Raw genomic sequence first — 19,590 nt, forward strand, 5'->3', positions numbered from 1 at the left:
GAAAAGAGACACGTTGAAAATGTGAAGTGTGTGGTGGATGTAGAGGTGGAATCAATTTGGGTAAAGTGGTCCTTATTGTTAAGGCATTCTTCTGTAAAGCAAATTGAGAAAGACAGCTACTAATTAACAATCTTACAATTTTCCACACAGGTGGTCCTTATTTATTAAATCTTTAAGTTCATCTACTTATATAAGTTATGCCGATCACGATACATGTGAATGTGATACATGACCGAGTAACAATAAAAACATCAGATATCTTTTGCCGGTGTTTGTGTATGTATTTGATGCTGATCACATGATTTCGCCAATCGCACCGAGAGGTTACAGTTATATGTCGACAACTTTGATCAATCTGATGTGTAAAATAATGTGAAAAAGTAGATTTGACATGTCGACTGTTTTATGCAAAACGGCGAACCGAATTAATATAGGATCAGTACAAGTGTATGAATTGTTTGTATCCATACACTAAAAGAGTTTTCATAGTATATATAGTACATGATTATCAGAAGTAGTGGATATATTTTTTTCTTTGAATTTAATGTTAAATTATATTCAAAGAAAAAATAAACGTTCTTGACAGAAACTTTTTTCTAGAACATTTGTTTTGAAAAAAACTCAATGCATTAGTAGAATCTAACTGCAAATCATGCCTGAACGTGGGTGCCCTCTTTGTCCAACATGGTGCTCAACCTGTTACAAACGTTTTTGTCGATTTATATCTTTTTAACTAATACTTCGATTTCATGATATAAAATGTTTTAGAGATTTTTTTTTATTTCATAATATAAAATATTTTCAACTTTCTAGACAATTTTTATATTAATTTTATATTTTCTTATTATTTATTTGATGCAGTTTTGTTTATAATTGATTAAACTTTTTTTTGGTCAACAATTGGTTAAACTTTTTAAAAGTAGATATTTCTTATTATGTATGTTTATATATATATATATACATATAAATTTAATACTGCAATAAAACCGGCTATCATGAACTTGATTTTGGTATTAGTCATTAGATACTTGACGATTAAGATCATCAACAATAGGGGTATTGAATTAAATTATGGAAATTATGTACAAATAAAAAGAAGTTGAAAACAAAATCCATCCACTCTCATTAATCTACAAACAAAAAGAAGTTGAAAACGTTGCAAGGGCACAAAGCTATCAAAACAATAAAAGCTGGAACAAATCCATCCACTCTCATTAATCTAGAGAGATACTTGGGCTGGATTGATACTTGCTGGGCCTATAATATGTCCATTAAGTGAAAAAATGAAAAGCCTTTCTTCTTCTTCTTCTTCTTCGAAGAAATCAAGAAAAAAAGAAAGACACGAGAGAGAGGTTATTGCAATTGAAAGAGAAAAAAAAAAAACAGGAGAGGATCCTTCTGCTTCCTTCTTCTCCCCCAAATCCCTTCTTCTTCTGCTGCTACGGTAATCTTCATTCAACCTTAACGAGAGATTATATAGCCTCTGCCTTTAACCGTTGTTCTTTTTTTTTTTTTTTTCTCTCGAATTCCTGCCAAGATTTGGTACCCTAGGGTTTTGATTTCGATTTCTCCTCCTCCTTCTTTAACCTAGTTCCAGATTATAGTTTTTGTAAATAACTCTCGATTACTGCCAAGATTTGGTTTTCTTTTTTTCTCTCGATTCTGGGTTTCTAATTGCGTCGCTATATTTACTTGTTTTGTTCATTGTGATTTCTTCGATTACTAAATTATTTTTGGCTTTTGTTCTTATTTACTTGTTTGCTTTGGCGTTCGACTAGAAAAGAAAGAGTTGGTGATTATGACTTCAATTGATGAAGCTTTTCTTCCCGTGATACAGCAGGTAACTTGAGATTTTGCTTCTCCTTAGTGATTGACTTGTTTGATAGTGAATGACTTACTTTTATGTAGTAGTAGTACTAGTGTGTGCGTGTGTGAAAGTTAAAATTTACTAAGAAGAATCACCCCCTGTCCTACTTACTGAAATGGCTTTTGTTTCATAAGTGATTCAGGTTATAGACTGCTTGCTACATATGTACATTCATTACTAAGGTTCTTCAACTTACATTGAGACTAATTTTTGGCAGGAGATCATGCTTGAGTTTCGTGCTGGGAAAATGTCTTTGCAGGGAACAAGAGTTGTCCCTGATTCACGAAAAGGACTTGTCCGCATTGTTAGAGTAATGTCCGACGCTTTTAATTTTTTTTTTTTTTTCCATCTAGTAATCACATATGAATTGTTGTTCCATTGAACGTGCTATTATTGAAATTAAAGCATCTCTGAATCTAGTTTTTGTTGTTACATTTTACTCGTTCTCTGTAAAAATTTAACCCGGGTTTTGTTTTCCTCTTATCTTCTCTTTTAGGGTGATGAGGGACTGGTTCATTTCATGTGGCTTGATCGAAACCTTAATACAGTAGAAGACGTATCCTCTGCACTTTTCTTTTTAGATTTTAGAATTGGATTAAAGGTTCTCCAAGTATTATTAAGTCTTTGCTGCTGAGCCAGTTGATTTGTATCTTGGGTACAATCAAATTTCCCAGCTCAGTCCATCTAGAAGGTTGTTTCTTTTTGATTTGATATGCATGAATATAAACAAAATCCAGGGATTTATTAATAGTTGCTACCAGATGTTCCAGTTACGAAGTTTTTTCCTTGACAATGCCATTTGTAGGATCAAATTGTTTTCCCAGATGAAGCTCTATTTGAAAAGGTATGCCTGTTGAATTGAGGCTACTAGCTTGTGCATTATTAATATCAGAATGTGACTACAGCGTACTTGTTTCTGTTTAGGTTAATCAATCATCAGACAGGGTGTATATTCTGAAGTTCGACAGTGATGACCGCAAGTTATTCTTTTGGATGCAGGTCACTTGTTTGTCTTTTTTAAAGATGTGTGTGTATCTTTGTTCGCCTGATCACTTTCATCTTTGATCTTATTTGTTTCTCAGAACTCTTTTCCTAACTTATTTTGCAGGAGCCAAGAGCTGAAGGTGATGCAGAGCTGTGCTCTTCGGTCAATCAATATCTCAATCAACCAATAGGCATGTAACATTCTTACCCTTGTTACAAACCGTGTATGATATGATTGTATACTGGTACCAGTGTCTTTCTTGCTATTTAACCTTCCAACTTCCATGATTAGCAAACTAACTTTCTTATCCTTATATACATATTCGTTCATACTGTCATGCATAGATTCTGGCATTTTATGTGTCAACACGGATTCTATAATAATGTCATGGCACTATACTAAGGAGTTTTTTTTTTTCCAACGAGCATCAACCACAAATCGATGTCATCAATTCATGTGAATTTTTTAATAAATATGAAAGATCAGATTTGCAATAATAAGTTCAATCCGTGCTTGTCATTGTTGGATTGTGTAATAAGAAAGTTTTGAAGTGAGGAGCTTAAATGTGTATTATTTTTGTAGCTCCACTCCAAAACTTTTCATATCCCAGATGTACGCCACAAATTGTAGCATATGAAAGATCAGATTTGCAATAATAAGTTCAATCCTTGTTTGTCATTGTTGGATTGTGTAATAAGAAAGTTTTGCGCTTAAATGTGTATTATTTTTGTAGCTCCACTAGAAAACTTTTCATATCCCAGATGGACGCCACAAATTGTAGCTACCTTTACCTATACTGTAATTAAGATTCTGCTTTAATTCACATATAAGCGTGTAAATGTGAATTAATTCACATAGGGACAATGCTTAGTCATTTTGCATAGGGGGAAAAGGTGGAATTAATCTAATAAATTTTCTTGTGAACCAGAGTTTCAAGATGAAGACGAACTTGCAGCTGCTGTCACGGATGAACTGGAAGACATGGCAGAAGATAATACCTCATCTAGGTACCAATTATATCAAAATAGTAATCTGACTGTTAGCTTTGCAAAGTATATAACTGGCTTACCATTTTATCTTCAGAAGTGGGTTTGATTGCTGTGTTGTCAGTGTCATGACAACAAATATTGTCTTGCTATTTTTCTTTATGTTGCATTTGTGGAATGCATTGGTAACTTACAAATCCTATTGTGCACATTAAAGTTTCTTTAGACATGGCTACCCAGTGGTAAATAGATGCCCTGCCGCTTCTCTATGTTGATGAGACACTGGAACATTGTAGGTCATCCTCTATAAAGAATGACCAACAAGTTCTTTTTCATAATCGTGTGAAGATTTTCAACAGATATGCTTGATTTTGAGTTTGAATATCATGTGAAAAGACGCTATTAATTGCTGCAAATGGTATTGTCTTATATGAATGCTATGGCTTATATGAATTTATTCATCTTGCATAGAGCTGGAAACTTGGTTGTACCAAATTTGTCTACAGAGGTGAGTGACGTGACATCTTCGTCTGGACCAGTTAAGCTGGCAGACCTGCAAAGAATTCTGAACAACCTTTCTGCTGGCCCTGTAGGTACAGTTGTCTATCCTTAGATTCTCCTGTCAATAGGCTTTTCTGGTTTCCCTCTTATACTCATTCAGGTATGGTCGGTATTGTGTAGGTATTGCTGGAGATGAAGAAGGTAAATACTTTCAATATAGATATATATATATATTTTAAGTATTATGATGTGGAGCGAATACAATATCTATTTATGCTGAAGTCTGTATGGATTGGAAATGGGAGTGCCCAGCTTTTATTTGTGATTAGTAATCTGTCCGCAGCTATTATTCTTCTTTCTTTCTTTCTGCCATTGTCCATTCTTGACCTCATTGTCCACTCATATTAAATCATTCATAGGTTTAGCATTAGGGGACATCTTGAAGCCGGAGTTGATTATGCCATTGCTTGAGATGTTGCCGGTACAAGAACGACTGTCTTCACATTTACCTGAGGTATATCTTGGGCTTCACTGTTTTCTGTATTCTATGAAGATGAATCCTACATGCAATACTCTTCTTGCTAGTTCTGTCTTCTGAAAATGTCAGAGGAAAGACCAAGTCAAGTTGTGTATTTAGGGTAAGTAGCTCGGAAGGTCACTGAATTATGAAATGGTATAAGGGGGTAGGATTACAAAGGGTTGTTGCAGGGGGTTATACCTAAAATTTATATATGTCTATAAATTGTATATTTTTTGACACAGGGAATTCAACCAGTAAATTCCTATATTCAATCCATAGATTGGACTTTTTTATCAACAGGAAAAGTCACTTATTCTTGACCAATGCCCAAACCGAGACCCTAGACAGATTCATTACTTTTAACTTGTTAGTTCTCTAGCTAAAAGAACTATTGTTTGTGGAGCTGACAACACAGCTACACTAAAGCCGCTTAGGCTACTTACATGGTTATGTACTCTATACTAACAGAAAAGCAAATCACAGGGACATTGTAGGGCAGAAGATATTCTGGAGTTGTTGCAGAGCCCTCCTTTTCGTCAACAAATAGATGCATTTACCTATGTAAGCCCATCTGTGACAATGTTGTTTCCATTTATGGCTTTATATTCTAATTCAACTTTAATATCTATTTTAGGTACTTCGCACGGGACAAATAGATTTGACGCAGTTTGGTATAGACCCAAGTAAATGTGAGTCATATTCTTACAAAAGACTTTCCAAAAGCATCATCAGTCTTGTTGAATCATTTTTATAAAGCAGCTTTTTTAACTCTCTTGCAGTCAAGTTCACAGTTGTCTCATTCCTTGAGGCACTTGAGGATTCGGTTTCAACGCAATCAAAGGATGCAATGGATGAGGCTTAGAATCTTTTTCATATTCTCATGGCTTTGACATTTCAACTGAGAAAAAAAGATCTTCGTTGTTTGATAGACTAAAGATTTATGTAGTGTTCTTGAAATTGTAAGTGCTGGGATTTTACCTTTTTGCCACAAATGTTTCTGTCGTTCGTTTTATGATTTAAATTGAAAATTCAAACGAAATGCATATATGCTACAAAAGCAAACCGGATGCATAAAAAATGTGCCAAATAGATTTGGGCCTCAAAGCCCCAGAAGCCACATTTGTGTAGTGCTAAGGCCCATAAATCTCAGTTGTCTTCTTCCTCCGCAGATAGAGAGAGAGAGACACACACACACACAAGGCTATGCCGATGACCTTAAATTCCGTCATCGCCGCGAACCTAGCTCCGACAGTATCATCGAATTGTTTTAACCGGAATGTTAATCGCCGTCGGATTAGCTTCAGCTCCGTGAACTGCTCGGTGGAGACGGCGGAAGCTGAACGGTGGGTGAAGCTGAAGAACGGGAACGATTCACTGGAGATATGCAGAGTTCTCAACGGGATGTGGCAGACGAGTGGTGGTTGGGGTAAGATTGACCAAAACGACGCCGTTGATGCGATGCTTCGATACGCCGATGCTGGTCTCTCCACCTTGGACATGGCCGACATTTGTAAGTAGCTCTGAGTAAGAGTATTGTTTACGAAATTAGCTTAGAAATTAACAAAACTGGAATAATAGATTAGTGAGTTTTGATGATTAGCTAATGTGTAGTGCTATGTTTTACTCACAGAAGGTTTAGTGTTGGAGATTAGTGAAATGGAGTTTGTGCTTAGTTGGTTTCTCTTATGTTTAGATGGTCCTTCTGAAGATCTTTATGGCATTTTTATCAATAGAGTTCGTCGAGAACGTCCACCAGAGTACTTGGAAAAGATTAAAGGGTAAGTATCAAAGTTCAAAATCTCAATTCCAAGCCAGTTGATTAGACTAAGAACTGGCTAAGTGATTGATTAGGGTATTTCTTCATGATGCAGTTTGACAAAATGGGTACCTCCTCCAGTGAAAATGACTAGTAGTTATGTTCGTGGGAACATTGAAAAATCGCGCAAGAAAATGGATGTGGCTTCTCTTGACATGCTTCAGTTTCACTGGTGTTGTTTCTCACTTTTAACTTCACTTGCTAGTAATTGATGTGTTCTGTAGTGACTATTTATACAATCCGTGCTTCATTATTTGCTAATATGTAAGTTTGGAATAGGTGGGATTATGCGAATGATGGTTATCTTGATGCACTGAAGCACCTCACTGACTTAAAAGAGCAAGGTAAAGCTCCTTTCTTGTGCGTTTTCGTTTTATTAATCTACCGGCTTGTTTAAACTACTGCAGCATCGTCGATTTGCTTGCAGGTAAAATCAAGACAATTGCTTTGACAAATTTTGATACAGAGAGACTTCAGAAAATCTTAGAGAATGGAATCCCTGTCGTTAGCAATCAGGTGAGTGCCAGCCCGATGTGTATTTATTCAGATTCTTTTGTTTTGTATATCTCTGACTCCCTGTGCGATTTCTTTTAAGGTGCAACACTCCATTGTAGACATGCGTCCTCAACAGAGAATGGCTCAGCTTTGCGAGCTAACAGGCGTCAAACTTATAACGTAACTATACTTTATGAAATTCGTGGTCGACTTCTTCCTCTTTAAACCTGACTTAACCATACATTGTTGGGCCTTGGGGACAGATATGGGACAGTGATGGGTGGTCTTCTGTCAGAGAAGTTTCTTGGTACCAATCTGACAATCCCTTTTGCTGGCCCTCGCTTGGATACTCCTTCTCTCCAAAAGTACAAAAAGGTAAGAGTTCAAAGCATCCACAGATTAACCCTGTCAATGGCAGTTCTCATTGTATTATTAAGGGTTCATCATTACAGTATCATCATGGTATTACTGCTTTAAGATAGGGTGAAATTACAGATGGTTGATGCATGGGGTGGTTGGAATCTATTCCAAAACTTACTTCGAACGATGAAGAACATAGCCTCAAAACATGGAGTTTCGATTCCGACAGTGGCTGTGAGATATGTACTAGATCAGGTATATGTTCTGACCCATAATACCCCAATCTGGTTTGTTAATTTTTCTGAAAAATGGGAATCTCATCTTAGCAAGGAGTTGCTGGATCAATGATTGGGGTGAGACTCGGGTTAGCGGAACACATAGAAGATGCAAATGCTATATTCTCATTGGTATTGGATAAAGAAGATGTTAATAGCATACAAGAAGTTACCAAGAAAGGTAAAGATCTTCTCCAAGTGATTGGCGACTGTGGAGACGAATACCGACGTATATAATGTGCATAATACCGACGTATATAATGTGCATATGTAATTTATACTGTATGCAGTATCAAGTCATGTAAGTACACGTTTATGTGTGTAGAATCGTTTTTACGCTAATAAGACTTCTTTTGATGAGACAAAAAGACAATTCTTGCATAAACCACAAAGGCTATTCTTGTTATATGCCCAGAAAAGGGACATGACCAAAAGAATTAAGAAAAAAAAAAGCTTACATGTAGCTGGATTTGAGTCACCAAGAGTTTCTTCACCAATCTATTGATGGAAAATGTTTTAACCCTTACCGAAAACGTATATAAAAAGTAAAGAAAATAAATAAATTTGGTCGACCTATTCTTTCTCGCCATAAAAAGCTACCTGTAAAATCGAAATCCAATGCCAAAACAAGATTGGGCTTAAATACAAATGGGCCGGAATTAAATTAAATCCCGGTTATAGGATGATTTCTTTTAAACCGGAGACATTCAATAGATTAAAGAAACCCTAAGTGTATATAAATCATATAGTTTCCATTTTTTCCGTACTTCTTCCTCATCGCCGTCTGCAAACAAACCCTAAACTCACTCCGCCTCCTGCGAGATCTATCAACACTTGCTCTGTAAGTAAACGCGATCGCCTCTTTTCCATTTATCATCTTTCTCCTCCTACGTAGTCCCTAGTCTTCTTGATTTTTAATCTATTTGATGTTTTTTGTTTTCTTATCAGAAAATGAAGGTTATCGCCGCGTTTTTGCTCGCCGTTTTGAGTGGGAAAGCTTCCCCAACCAGTTCCGATATCAAGGATATTCTCGGATCAGGTTCGTTTCTTTGGTAGTAACTTCGAAAAATTGGAGTTTAGACATGGTTACGCTAGTCTAGTTAGTGAGAGTTGTTGGTTTAACTACCAATCGCAAGGTAATTGAATAAGAGGCATTTGTTGTTGTATTGGTTTTTTGGACTGTGTTGTGAGGTTTAGTTAGCTCGTGTATGTTTTAAAGGATCATAGAAGGATTTAGTTAGGGCTGATAGTAAATGGGGGTGGAATAATTGATTGATTGAATGTGGTTTTGTTGTTGTGTTTGATTTTTTGCAGTTGGTGCTGAGACAGAGGACTCTCAGATTGAGCTTTTGTTGAAGGAAGTGAAAGGAAAAGACTTGACTGAGCTTATTGCTGCTGGAAGGGAGAAGCTTGCTTCAGTGCCCTCTGGTGGTGGTGGTGTTGCTATGTCTTCTGCTCCATCCGCTGGAGGAGGTGGCGGTGGTGCCCCTGCAGCTGAGTCCAAGAAAGAAGAGAAGAAGGAAGAGAAGGAGGAATCCGATGATGTAAGTTTTCTTTATATTTCTTTCGTATGAGCGAGCTAACCTTATTAAAGGTCTCTTGAAATGGAGATGGTGCTTACTTGTGTGTTAATTTTTGCAGGACATGGGTTTCAGTCTATTCGAGTAAGCTGTTAGCAAACGAGTTCCGGTTTTGTTGTGCCCTTTTGAATTCCATATGTTGTTGTTTAGTTTTGTATTCCATTATCTTTTAGACCGATTCTGAGATCTCAAGAGATTTTTGGCTCAAAACATAAGTCTCACTTGTGATTGTCATCTTATATTCAAAACTATTGCCTCGGTTACATCGTCGATGGTTTAACAATCTCTTTTCTATTAACCAACCTCAGTATATACTAACACTTCCCAATATTAATTCTAATGAAAATAGATAGAAAGAATTTTAGTATTTCTAGATGCAACTTCCAACATTCTTTTGAACATTTGCATCAAATGTAACATTGAATAACATAGATCTTAAAGTACTACGATTTTGATCTGGTTTAGTAATTTTAATCTGGTTTGGGTCCGACTGGTTTAATCCATATTAACTTGGCTAATTATGATCAAAAGTGATTTGAAAATCTATGGAGTTAAAGATTCCAAAACTAAATCCGAATAGAAACTGTTTCAAGATTAGTATAAACCAAAACCAAAAGAAAAGAGAGCAACAACATGTCCGAAGTTTCTCACAAGAGAGGAAATGAGTAATGCCACTCCCTGTTTTATTCACTCGCTAGTTCATCAATCAACTCTTTACTCTTGGACCTCTGGCTGCTTCTTTCCACCTGATTTCAGGTACCAACCAATTGCACCGAAAATAGTCACCACACCTGCCACCACCGCATAGTTTCTGTTCTTGTCTTCTGACACCTTTGGGCCTGACTCAGCTGTTGATGTTGCACCACTAGCGGCCTTTGCTTCACTTGCTGACCCTGCTGCTTGTTCTCCCGGACCCTAGTTGTTCATATAAGAAATTTTAGCTCGAGTATTGACCACAGTACATTTTCTCTCTTTTCTTGATAGAAGAAAGCTTCATCTAAACAGATTATCACTAGTCTTTAACAACTTAAGTTAAAGAAATTATTACCTGTCTGGCTATCTTCTCAAGCTTCTCCTGCTCCATTTTCTGCCAATGTAGAAACCCAATAAACAAAGCTAAATAATAGGACAGAAGATAACTGCTCAAAAATTAATTTGTTTTGAAAGTTGAAAGTATTATCTATCATGTTTCAAATTCAAGCTGGATGCAACAAGGTTTAGATAACAAATAGACTTGAACTCTACAGTTAGATACGAGATAAGTTTCTTGTAAGTAAAACAACATATTTTCTGATAGAATCAAACAAAGAGCTTGCAAAAAAAAGTTGTCATCATAAATGGAAAGTAAATATACTTTTAGCTTTGGGGATTCTTAGTCTACAATTATTTATTCACATCGATATGGAAAGCTTCTGAATTCTGATGTTTACCTTAATGAAAACGTTCTCAGCAGCTTTCTCCTCTTCGCTAAGAACTTTGCCACTAGAGAACCTACGAGACACAATTCTCAAAGCATTTCTGGCCGCCATGGTAATGAAGAAGTATCCTGTACATAAAAACATTAAAATCATTTTTATTTAAGCCTGACAGTGACTAAAATGGAGATGAAAGGGACAAACTCAGTTCCTTTTGAAACCGTGAAATTAATCCAAAAACTCCAAACAAAATTACAGATAATCTATAGAGAGGAAACACTTGTGGCGTAAACTCAGCCTCTCACAATACTTTTCGTCGTCATCATCATCTTACAAACCATGGAGAAGCAAGCAACTAACTATATGCAATCACTTAACAGTAACATCTACTTACTGTATCAAGTATTAGCTACTGCTTAAAAACTCAAGACAGTGGTGGAGGGAACTTGTCTATCACAAATCTTGTTTCGTCATCATCATTCATACCATAGAGAAGCAAGCAAGCAACATCTTTGAATCACTCAAACAAAGACTGTGTCAAGTATCAGCTACTACAAATAGTGAAAGAAGGTTACATTCAAATCAAAACACAAGACACTGGTGGATCCTTGTGGAAGGCCGTGTTTGTTACCATAAACAAAGTGTAACAAACACAGTTTCTCAGATACCAAAACCGATCCAAAAAAAAAAAACGTAGAGATGAAACACAAACGAGCTCAAAATCAATCCATTAGGTTACGTTAAAAGCAAAAGAAACAAGAAGCGTAAACTAAAATAGATCATCCAGTGAACGGCACCGAAGAAGACCCAAACAGGTCGCGAGCACTGATTATAGCAAATGCAAAGCATTAAATCAAAACCTAATCCTGATCCGAAAACAGAGAAACGAAAACCCTAGCTCCGACCTCGAAAATGGTGGTATCGCGACTGAAGAATCGAGGACGGGTGTTAGATCGACAGAGAAGAAATGGTTTAGAAGAATTTGTAAACAAATCTAAAAACGAGCAAGGAAAGAATCGTAAAATCGGAGAAGATGATCGGAAGAAATGAGAACCTTTGTTCGATGATAGATCGTTAAAAAGTTTCGTCTGGCTGCTTTGATGAAAACCGCTTACAGAAGAAATGAATGACTCTGGTAAAGAAGAAGAAGAAGGTCTGAGAGAGAGAGAGGGATATGGATGGAGTTTAATGGGCTTAAACTTAACTATTGGGCCCAAAAGCATTGTGTAGCCCATTATATGAGCAGTGAACATTTTGTGCCTTACAAATTACAAAAACACTTGAAACTATTTGGCAAGTATATTGAACTTTGTATGTATTTATTTGTGAACATTAAAAAACTATTTTTAGTGGCCCACTTACAAAACATTGATCTATTGATATTGATTGATAATTCAAATCTCTCCCATGCACAAAACATTGATCTATTGACATTGATGATGAAATCTGAAAAAATCGTGTAGGTTGAAGATGAGAATGAATGAGAGACTTTCAGACACAAGTTTGGCTCAAACGAAGGAGTTACCATTGTGGAAACCAAAGATTAAGAAGTAGGATTTTCTAAGACGTATGAGAAATCTCGATCGATGTGTACGTAACACAATAGATATGATAGTCTTTCTTGATTGATATTTTCCTACATGTATACCAAATTGTTTCAAACTTGTTATTCGTATAATATATACATGTTCTCTCAACATATACAATAATCAACAATATTGCTTTTCCCGTAAGTTTCAGCCACAGTACAACCCCCATATTTCACTGTCTCCTCCACATTACAAGAAGCCTTCAATTACAAGCACTATAACATGTTTATTTTAGCTTTTTGTCTTTTGTAAAAAAAAAAAAGAAAAATCTATCTTTATCTATCTGTTCTTTTCAGTTTTTTTGATCTTCATGAAAACTCCATTGCATATTGTAATTTATATCTCCTTTTTGTTTTCTGTTTTGCCTTCGACTTCACACCTAACATACTTGTTTTTAATCCATACATTTGCCTACTTTATCTATACGTATCTTTGTCTTATTTATGGATTGAGAAACCAAACCATGAGAATAACATTTTAGCTACCTATTTCAAATATACCAACTCAAGAAAATTGTTAGATTACCAATTCAATATAAACATGTTAAACCTACTAGACCTTTTAGCCCCACTTGGTATTCTTCTTTTTACTACATGAGCCAGCCAACTCGATGTATTTCATACAAAAAAAAAAAAAAAAAAAATCAATTTCTTATTCAAATTTCTAAGTTTGATTAAGAGGGCATTCTGGTCATTTGACAGCTGTAACAAGTCTTGATAGGCTCTTAAGGCCAGTCTTGGGTTATATAACAAGTCATCTTCTGTCATTGAGTGAAGAGAGGAAAAGGATCTGAGGGAGGGAAAATGGCAACGACAAGACAGATCTTGGAACAGCCACAATCGCCATTTATTCAACGCATCAAGAGCTCAGGGAACATGAGCATCAATGGTAGCCCCATGATTGATGACAAAGAAGAGGAGCTTTCACAGTCTGCTTTTGCTTTGTTTAAGGCAAAAGAAGATGAGATTGAGAGGAGGAAGATGGAGGTTAAGGATAGGGTCCAGACAAAGCTTGGACTCGCCGAAGAAGCTACTAGAAGATTAGCCGAGATTCGAGAAGTAAGTTTGATTTGTATAACAATTTCAAGAATACTTGGACAAAGATTTTCATAATATTTAGAGAGTTGTGGTTTTTTTACATTTTCAGGAGCTTGAAGCTCTTACCGATCCAATGAGAAAAGAGATATCAGCGATAAGGAAAAGAGTCGATACTATTAACCGAGAACTCAAGCCTTTAGGACAGAGTTGTCAGAGAAAGGTAAATTAAACTAATTAGTGTTTAGGATATTCACTAAACTTATATGTCTTGCAGATTCTTGAGACTATTTGTTGTTTTTGTTACAGGAGAGAGAATTCAAAGAAGCCCTTGAAGCTTACAATGAAAAGAACAAAGAGAAATCTATATTTGTTAGCAAGCTAGTTGAGGTGAAACATTCTGTTTCCATTTGTCAATTCTTTTCAAAATGATTGTTGTTTTGCTAAATCTTTTGGGTATGAAATGTGTTTTCAGCTGGTTACCGAAAGCGAGAAACTGCGGATGACAAAGCTGGAGGAACTCAGCAAAAGCATTGAAGTTTCTCTACGCTGACGCAAGATGATGACAAATAAGGCTGCAAAAGCAGCAAACTTTGATTTCTTCTTTCTTCTGCGCTTTTTAAATTGTTTGATTCGATATTTTCTTTGTCTGTGTGATCAAATCTGTTTTCTTGATTCAGTAACCTTAGCATAAATGTGTTAAAAGATCACATTCTTATGTTTTCATGACTGTGACAATGTCAATGTTCCACAAATATGCTTTTTTCTTCCTGACCAAACTTTTGTAACCTTAACCCCTATCAAAATTTCTTACTAAGAAATCATATACAAACATGTTAAGTCTGAGAACTCGATAATATATAGATGAAACAAAAGTTAAAACTTAATAGCCAGGACGTAAGAGTTTTTTCTCTCTTTTGGCAATCTTCCTCATCTTGTTCTGTTGAATCCTCTCAGTAATATTCTCTGATCTCTTTTGCTGTTTCTCCACCCTAACCTTCTGTTGCACTTCAACTCTTTCTTTCCACTTCTCCGCGCTCTTCTCGCGCCTCTTCTTTTCCTTTCGGATTCTCTGCTTCAACCGCTTTGGATCATCGCGAACTTTGATACCAGCAGCTCTCTTTATAGCCGCTTGCCACGAGTGCTTCTTTGCAAAAACATCCCCTTTCTCTGGATCTTTCTTTAAACCCTCTAACTCAATCGCCATTTCAAGCTCTTTCGCTTTAGAAAATCTCTTTTTCTTTCTGTTTTTCCCGTATTCCTCATCATCGTCGTCCCCAATCTTCACATAACCATATGTAAGATCCTTCACAGCTTCTTCAACAACATTCAACTCCTCAGAAGCTGAACATCTCTTCCTCTTATTCTTCTCAAGACGACGTTGTCTCATCTTTTCAAAAGTATCGTTTTCTTGCAAGCCACGAAACATAGGCTTTATAGTATATGTCTCATTACCGGATTTTTCCTTTTCATTCTCCAGCTTCTGTTTCTGCAAATCAAGAGTGGTCAAAACAGACTTTTCAGGATCTAACCTATCTCTCTTTGCCTTCTTTAGATTTTCAATTGTTTCTCTCTTAGCATCAGCCTTTCCTGCCTTGCTAAGACCTTGAAACCACTTCTTCTTTGTATCCTCATCAGACAGATAGAAATCTTGCAGGGATGAGGTTTATTAACTTGTCTGAGAATTCACCATGACGATGAATCATATCGACAGTTCATTCCGATTCTAGATTAAGTTTCTCCATTTTCTTCGTCATCTACAAAATAATACAAAAAGCCAAGAAGACAAGAGTTGCAGAAACAAACCCTAACCTAACGCTTCAAAAACAGAGGAAAGAAAGAGACTTTAGGTCTTTGGGCCCTTAAGTAAATGGGCCTATTTAAAAAACAAACCGAACTGAATTGGAAACCGGTTTAGTTATAAACCGGATCTATTTTCTCTGTTTTACTCCGGTTAAAATAAACAACAAGTCGGAGGAGCGGCGGAGAGGGAGAGACGAAGGCGATGATGTTAAACCCTAGGAATGGGGGAATCGAGGAAGAGGAGAAGAAGATGAAGAAGGCGAAGGTGGTTGTGATAATGGGTCCAACAGGGTCTGGGAAATCTAAGCTTGCCGTTGATTTGGCGTCTCATTTCCCGGTGGAGATTATTAACGCCGACGCAATGCAGATTTACTCTGGACTCGACGTTCTCACCAATAAGGTCACCATCGACGAGCAGCAAGGTTTCGAAATTCTTCTTAGTTATCGTAGATAGATAGATGACTCTGGTGGTGTCAGTATATAATTCGAGTAGATTCAAGCTTGGTTTTGATGTGAATTTGGTGATTATGTAGGAGTGCCTCATCATTTACTTGGGACAGTGAGCCCAGATACGGAGTTCACAGCTAAGGATTTTAGAGACTTCACTGTTCCCGTGAGTACAAAGCTTGAACTCTGCTGCTCTGTATCAGTGTCACAATGATCACCTTATAAGTAATGGTTTTGTTAAGTAATATTATGATTGATTTGTTTCAGCTTATTGAAGAGATCGTTTCTCGCAATCACATTCCAGTTCTTGTTGGAGGAACAAATTATTATATACAGGTAATCTTGTGGGTGCTCAAGTCATGTTGTTTTTTTGTGGCTAGACTTCTTTATAAGATACCTTTGCTTGATGCAGCTGATCTCATCTTTATTCATGTTCTTAATGTAGGCTGTTGTGAGTAAATTTCTTCTTGATGATACAGCAGAAGATATCGAGGAGTGTTGTTCAGATGTTGCTTCAGGTATCTAGAATCTACTACTATCAACATGACAATTTTTTTTTTATTGAGAAATTTTATAACTGGATAATGAGATATAATGTGGTGACAGTGGTTGACAAAGGCTTGGATGTTGACTCTGTCTGTGGGAGAGATGATTTGAGCCATGGATATGACCTTCTAAAAGAGCTTGATCCTGTGGCAGCAAACAGAATTCACCCCAATAATCACCGAAAAGTGAGATTTCTGATTCGCTATTTTCTTCTCTGTAGATAAACATTTCCCCTGAAAATATATGAGTTTGCTGGTCTTACACAGTTTCATGTGATTTCTGGTTTACTCACTCTGGTCCGACTTTTGTAGATCAATCAATACCTGAGCTTGCATGCTAGTAAAGGAGTTCTTCCAAGCAAGCTATATCAGGGAAAGACTGCAGAGGTAGGTTCCTTCTTTACCCCAGTTCAATTTGATTTTATAAACATGCATATAGATGTGGGTATCTCTCTTACAGAAACTATTATCCCCTAATGTCAAAGAGTATTGATAGCCCTTTACTGCTTTGAGAAGTTAATTAACTAATGTATTGCGGCAGGGCAGAACTGGGGCTGCATCGATACCTCTCGTTTTGATTACTGTTTGATATGTATGGACGCGGAAACCCCGGTACTGGACAGATATGTTGAACAAAGAGTCGATTCCATGGTAGAAGCTGGACTACTCGATGAAGTATATGACATCTATAAACCAGGAGCCGACTATACTAGAGGCTTAAGGCAATCGATAGGTGTCAGAGAGTTTGACGATTCCCTGAAAATCTATCTCTCGGAGAAACACGCTGGACAGTTAACGAGCTCTGATAAGGCTATGAAGGAGAATCTGAGGAAGACTCTGAATTTCCCGAAAGATGATAAGTTGAGGATTCTGTTAGAGGAAGCAATTGATAGGGTGAAGTTAAATACCAGAAGGCTCGTTCGTCGTCAAGTAAGTCCTCCTTGATGCACACATTTTTGTTCGTTAGCTTGTCTAAATTGATCCATCAACTCTAAAACGTTTTATTTTATGTCGTCTTTCAGAAAAGAAGAGTGAGTAGGCTAGAAACGGTCTTTGGCTGGAATATTCATTACATTGATGCAACAGAGTACATATTAAGTATGCGTAATGTGTTTCAGCAATGTTTCAAGTAAATACCATAGCTACTCGGATAACAAACTTTAAGAATCTCTCTTGTTTGTGTTTTTTCTTGTTATTAAAGGCAAATCTGAAGAGTCATGGGATGCACAAGTGATTAAACCTGCTTCAGAGATACTCCGGAGTTTCCTGATGACAGGAACTGATACAGGTCGTGATTTAACATCTGGAAAGTCGCTTGAAAGAGATCTATGGAGTCAATATGTTTGTGAGGTACAATAAGTCTCTTAACTCGTGAGTGGAATATATATATCACTAAATTCTGAAACCTGTTGTTGGAAGCAGGCTTGTGGAAACAAAGTACTAAGAGGAAGACACGAGTGGGAGCAACATCAACAAGGTCGTACACATCGTAAGAGAACCACTCGACTCAGAAAGGCCCAAACTTTAAAAAGTAGAGATAAGCAAGACCAAGAAGAACCCATTCATGAGTGACTTAGATACTACAGTAAATGTGTGTCCATTTAGACTCAAATATTCAAACCCATCCCATCAACGCATTACGAGTTTTCTACATTTCCAAAATCAAATGTCTATTCTAATCATCACATCAGTGTCTTATAAAGGCATTACAAAAAAATTGAATGCCTAATCTATTGACAACAGTTTGGTAAGGGCCATATTTTTATTGAAATATAACTATGTCATGAATTAATTGTTTTTAAAAGTTTGGAAGAAAATTGAGAAATAGTGTTGGTTGTTGCAAAAAGGGAGAAAGATAGGAACAGTTATCAAAAGAGATAGGGAGGAATGGGGCTGTAAAGGGAAAAAGTGATCACGAGATAAATTAAAGGAGAAGTAAATAGTACTTATATAAAATAAGAAGAGAAGAGACCCATCATTAACATCATCATCATCTTACTCCAAAAATGGTCCCTTGAGATCCTTACGCTTACTTTACTGTAAGTCTGTAACCATAACATGGTCAGCCTAATTAAGTCATTATTGTAATTTTATTTTGAAGATATTATTTAAGTAACTTTTTTTTTCCAGAAACATATTGTTAGTTTTTTTTAACGCAAATTTTCTTTATTTTTTCGAAGTATAGTATTAGTGTTCCACTATGAATCTTTTGAAGATATTTAGTAGTTTTTTTCTTTCCAAAAAGACAAAAACATATCATGGAGTAGTATTTTAATTAACGTGTGGTTGGAAAAAAGATAACTTCAAATTTTGTTAAAATTCAACCTTATTTTTTTTTACTAAGATACAAGTTTTCCATAATATTACTGTGTTCTTAAATTACCTAAAACTAGTGTATTTAACTAATTTTGTTTCTAATTAATAATTTTATAAGTTTATTATTTTAAAAAATCAGCCAAATTACTCAGTTGCCATTTGAAATTTGAATTATATATTCAGCCAGATTCCTCAAAAACTCGCAAATAAATTCAGCAATTCGGCTAAATTCTTTGGTTACCATTTAGAGTTTTAGACTATATGTGTCTTAGATTTGCATTAATTAATTTTACAAGTATTTGGGTTGTGAGTTTCCACGATAATTGAATACTAGAAATGTTGTGTTGGCCGACCTACTGAAAAAAAGTAAATGATGTCAAAAGATTTTCAAAAGAGAACTGAGGGATATGTAGAGTAAAGGTCACTTCTGAACAATCAAATGCATAGTTACATTAATGTTAGTTTGGCATTGTACCAATTAATATATCTATCTCCCAATATAATAATAATTATTTTATAGTCACATTGATGTTAATTTGGCATTGTACCAATTACTATAAAAATTATTGTATTCGAGGACACATATATATATAATTAAAAATGTTACAAAATAATAAAGGATAAATATAAAATAGACATGGTTGTGTGCCTATATATATGGGGTACACTAACATTTACAAAGGACACATGCAGGGCCATGTGAAGAGAGCCTAAGCAAATTTAATGCTACTGTTGCTCTGAGATACCGTTACTTATTCTTGCTTTAACCTTTTTTCCATTTATATTTTATTTTTAATTTACATTGACTGCTCCTTTTTTTGTTTCTATATTAAAAAATTTTAATTTTCATGGAATGTGTTATATACTCTACGAGATTAATTTGTAAAGAAAAAAAATGATAATATTATTTTTGGCAAGGAAAAATGAATCGACTGCAAGACAATTGATATGATGATTTGGCATGTAATTTTGGAGTATATGCAGAAGAAATTAATAATTTGCAGAGGAAAGAGTACTTGTTGGATGAGTATATATAAGTACTAGTAGTAGTAGGGG

The 19,590-nt window shown here is 35.9% G+C and overlaps 7 protein-coding genes across 8 annotated transcripts; 5 read left to right on the plus strand and 2 right to left on the minus strand.

Moving 5' to 3' along the window:
* LOC104752665 (26S proteasome regulatory subunit RPN13) lies at positions 1,348 to 5,904 on the plus strand. Of its 2 annotated transcripts, none has more exons than XM_010474860.1 (14): positions 1,348 to 1,444; positions 1,779 to 1,840; positions 2,085 to 2,177; positions 2,364 to 2,423; positions 2,673 to 2,711; positions 2,792 to 2,866; positions 2,976 to 3,042; positions 3,781 to 3,859; positions 4,310 to 4,431; positions 4,520 to 4,540; positions 4,759 to 4,853; positions 5,343 to 5,420; positions 5,494 to 5,548; positions 5,639 to 5,904. In XM_010474860.1, the coding sequence occupies exons 2-14, from the start codon at positions 1,799 to 1,801 to the stop codon at positions 5,719 to 5,721; spliced, it is 909 nt and encodes a 302-aa protein (XP_010473162.1). In that variant the 5' UTR covers positions 1,348 to 1,444; positions 1,779 to 1,798; the 3' UTR covers positions 5,722 to 5,904. The 2 variants fall into 2 exon arrangements, with proteins under 2 accessions (XP_010473162.1, XP_019094058.1); XM_019238513.1 differs by having other exon boundaries at positions 1,397 to 1,444; positions 1,784 to 1,840.
* On the plus strand, positions 6,024 to 8,178 carry LOC104752666 (flagellar radial spoke protein 5-like). The gene is made up of 9 exons (XM_010474861.2): positions 6,024 to 6,369; positions 6,553 to 6,637; positions 6,731 to 6,847; positions 6,955 to 7,019; positions 7,103 to 7,191; positions 7,271 to 7,350; positions 7,434 to 7,545; positions 7,666 to 7,785; positions 7,857 to 8,178. The coding sequence occupies exons 1-9, from the start codon at positions 6,063 to 6,065 to the stop codon at positions 8,040 to 8,042; spliced, it is 1,161 nt and encodes a 386-aa protein (XP_010473163.1). The 5' UTR covers positions 6,024 to 6,062; the 3' UTR covers positions 8,043 to 8,178.
* Positions 8,537 to 9,668, plus strand: LOC104752667 (60S acidic ribosomal protein P2-1-like). Its single transcript, XM_010474862.1, has 4 exons — positions 8,537 to 8,646; positions 8,754 to 8,844; positions 9,120 to 9,349; positions 9,447 to 9,668. Exons 2-4 carry the CDS (start codon positions 8,757 to 8,759, stop codon positions 9,471 to 9,473), a joined length of 345 nt encoding a protein of 114 aa, XP_010473164.1. The 5' UTR covers positions 8,537 to 8,646; positions 8,754 to 8,756; the 3' UTR covers positions 9,474 to 9,668.
* LOC104752669 (uncharacterized protein At2g27730, mitochondrial) lies at positions 9,934 to 11,947 on the minus strand. The gene is made up of 4 exons (XM_010474863.2): positions 11,855 to 11,947; positions 10,816 to 10,931; positions 10,434 to 10,472; positions 9,934 to 10,300 (listed from the first exon to the last, which is right to left on the minus strand). The coding sequence occupies exons 2-4, from the start codon at positions 10,912 to 10,914 to the stop codon at positions 10,100 to 10,102; spliced, it is 339 nt and encodes a 112-aa protein (XP_010473165.1). The 5' UTR covers positions 10,915 to 10,931; positions 11,855 to 11,947; the 3' UTR covers positions 9,934 to 10,099.
* On the plus strand, positions 13,109 to 14,248 carry LOC104752670. Its single transcript, XM_010474864.2, has 4 exons — positions 13,109 to 13,447; positions 13,536 to 13,646; positions 13,733 to 13,813; positions 13,899 to 14,248. Exons 1-4 carry the CDS (start codon positions 13,193 to 13,195, stop codon positions 13,974 to 13,976), a joined length of 525 nt encoding a protein of 174 aa, XP_010473166.1. The 5' UTR covers positions 13,109 to 13,192; the 3' UTR covers positions 13,977 to 14,248.
* LOC104752671 (uncharacterized protein ZK546.14-like) lies at positions 14,307 to 14,852 on the minus strand. Its single transcript, XM_010474865.2, has one exon. The coding sequence runs from the start codon at positions 14,850 to 14,852 to the stop codon at positions 14,307 to 14,309; it is 546 nt and encodes a 181-aa protein (XP_010473167.2).
* Positions 15,398 to 17,871, plus strand: LOC104752672 (tRNA dimethylallyltransferase 2). The gene is made up of 10 exons (XM_010474867.2): positions 15,398 to 15,648; positions 15,760 to 15,839; positions 15,941 to 16,009; positions 16,119 to 16,191; positions 16,280 to 16,404; positions 16,531 to 16,605; positions 16,765 to 17,148; positions 17,241 to 17,316; positions 17,420 to 17,568; positions 17,641 to 17,871. The coding sequence occupies exons 1-10, from the start codon at positions 15,429 to 15,431 to the stop codon at positions 17,788 to 17,790; spliced, it is 1,401 nt and encodes a 466-aa protein (XP_010473169.1). The 5' UTR covers positions 15,398 to 15,428; the 3' UTR covers positions 17,791 to 17,871.

Source organism: Camelina sativa, chromosome 16 (genome assembly GCF_000633955.1).
Source record: "Camelina sativa cultivar DH55 chromosome 16, Cs, whole genome shotgun sequence".
Classification (NCBI taxonomy): domain Eukaryota; kingdom Viridiplantae; phylum Streptophyta; class Magnoliopsida; order Brassicales; family Brassicaceae; genus Camelina; species Camelina sativa.

Coding starts and splice junctions, on each gene's coding strand:
- LOC104752669 (XM_010474863.2), bottom strand. CDS start 10,914: ATGGCGGCCAGAAATGCTTTGAGAATTGTGTCTCGTAGGTTCTCTAGT. Junction 10,473..10,815: donor CTGAGAACGTTTTCATTAAG/GTAAACATCAGA, acceptor CTACATTGGCAG/AAAATGGAGCAGGAGAAGCT. Junction 10,301..10,433: donor TTGAGAAGATAGCCAGACAG/GTAATAATTTCT, acceptor ATGAACAACTAG/GGTCCGGGAGAACAAGCAGC.
- LOC104752672 (XM_010474867.2), top strand. CDS start 15,429: ATGATGTTAAACCCTAGGAATGGGGGAATCGAGGAAGAGGAGAAGAAG. Junction 16,010..16,118: donor GAACAAATTATTATATACAG/GTAATCTTGTGG, acceptor TTCTTAATGTAG/GCTGTTGTGAGTAAATTTCT. Junction 17,569..17,640: donor GGAGTCAATATGTTTGTGAG/GTACAATAAGTC, acceptor TGTTGGAAGCAG/GCTTGTGGAAACAAAGTACT.
- LOC104752671 (XM_010474865.2), bottom strand. CDS start 14,852: ATGTTTCGTGGCTTGCAAGAAAACGATACTTTTGAAAAGATGAGACAA.
- LOC104752666 (XM_010474861.2), top strand. CDS start 6,063: ATGCCGATGACCTTAAATTCCGTCATCGCCGCGAACCTAGCTCCGACA. Junction 7,192..7,270: donor TCCCTGTCGTTAGCAATCAG/GTGAGTGCCAGC, acceptor ATTTCTTTTAAG/GTGCAACACTCCATTGTAGA. Junction 7,786..7,856: donor TGAGATATGTACTAGATCAG/GTATATGTTCTG, acceptor ATCTCATCTTAG/CAAGGAGTTGCTGGATCAAT.
- LOC104752667 (XM_010474862.1), top strand. CDS start 8,757: ATGAAGGTTATCGCCGCGTTTTTGCTCGCCGTTTTGAGTGGGAAAGCT. Junction 8,845..9,119: donor CAAGGATATTCTCGGATCAG/GTTCGTTTCTTT, acceptor GATTTTTTGCAG/TTGGTGCTGAGACAGAGGAC. Junction 9,350..9,446: donor AGAAGGAGGAATCCGATGAT/GTAAGTTTTCTT, acceptor TAATTTTTGCAG/GACATGGGTTTCAGTCTATT.
- LOC104752670 (XM_010474864.2), top strand. CDS start 13,193: ATGGCAACGACAAGACAGATCTTGGAACAGCCACAATCGCCATTTATT. Junction 13,448..13,535: donor GATTAGCCGAGATTCGAGAA/GTAAGTTTGATT, acceptor TTACATTTTCAG/GAGCTTGAAGCTCTTACCGA. Junction 13,647..13,732: donor GACAGAGTTGTCAGAGAAAG/GTAAATTAAACT, acceptor TTTTTGTTACAG/GAGAGAGAATTCAAAGAAGC.
- LOC104752665 (XM_010474860.1), top strand. CDS start 1,799: ATGACTTCAATTGATGAAGCTTTTCTTCCCGTGATACAGCAG. Junction 4,432..4,519: donor CCTTTCTGCTGGCCCTGTAG/GTACAGTTGTCT, acceptor GGTATTGTGTAG/GTATTGCTGGAGATGAAGAA. Junction 4,541..4,758: donor TATTGCTGGAGATGAAGAAG/GTAAATACTTTC, acceptor AATCATTCATAG/GTTTAGCATTAGGGGACATC.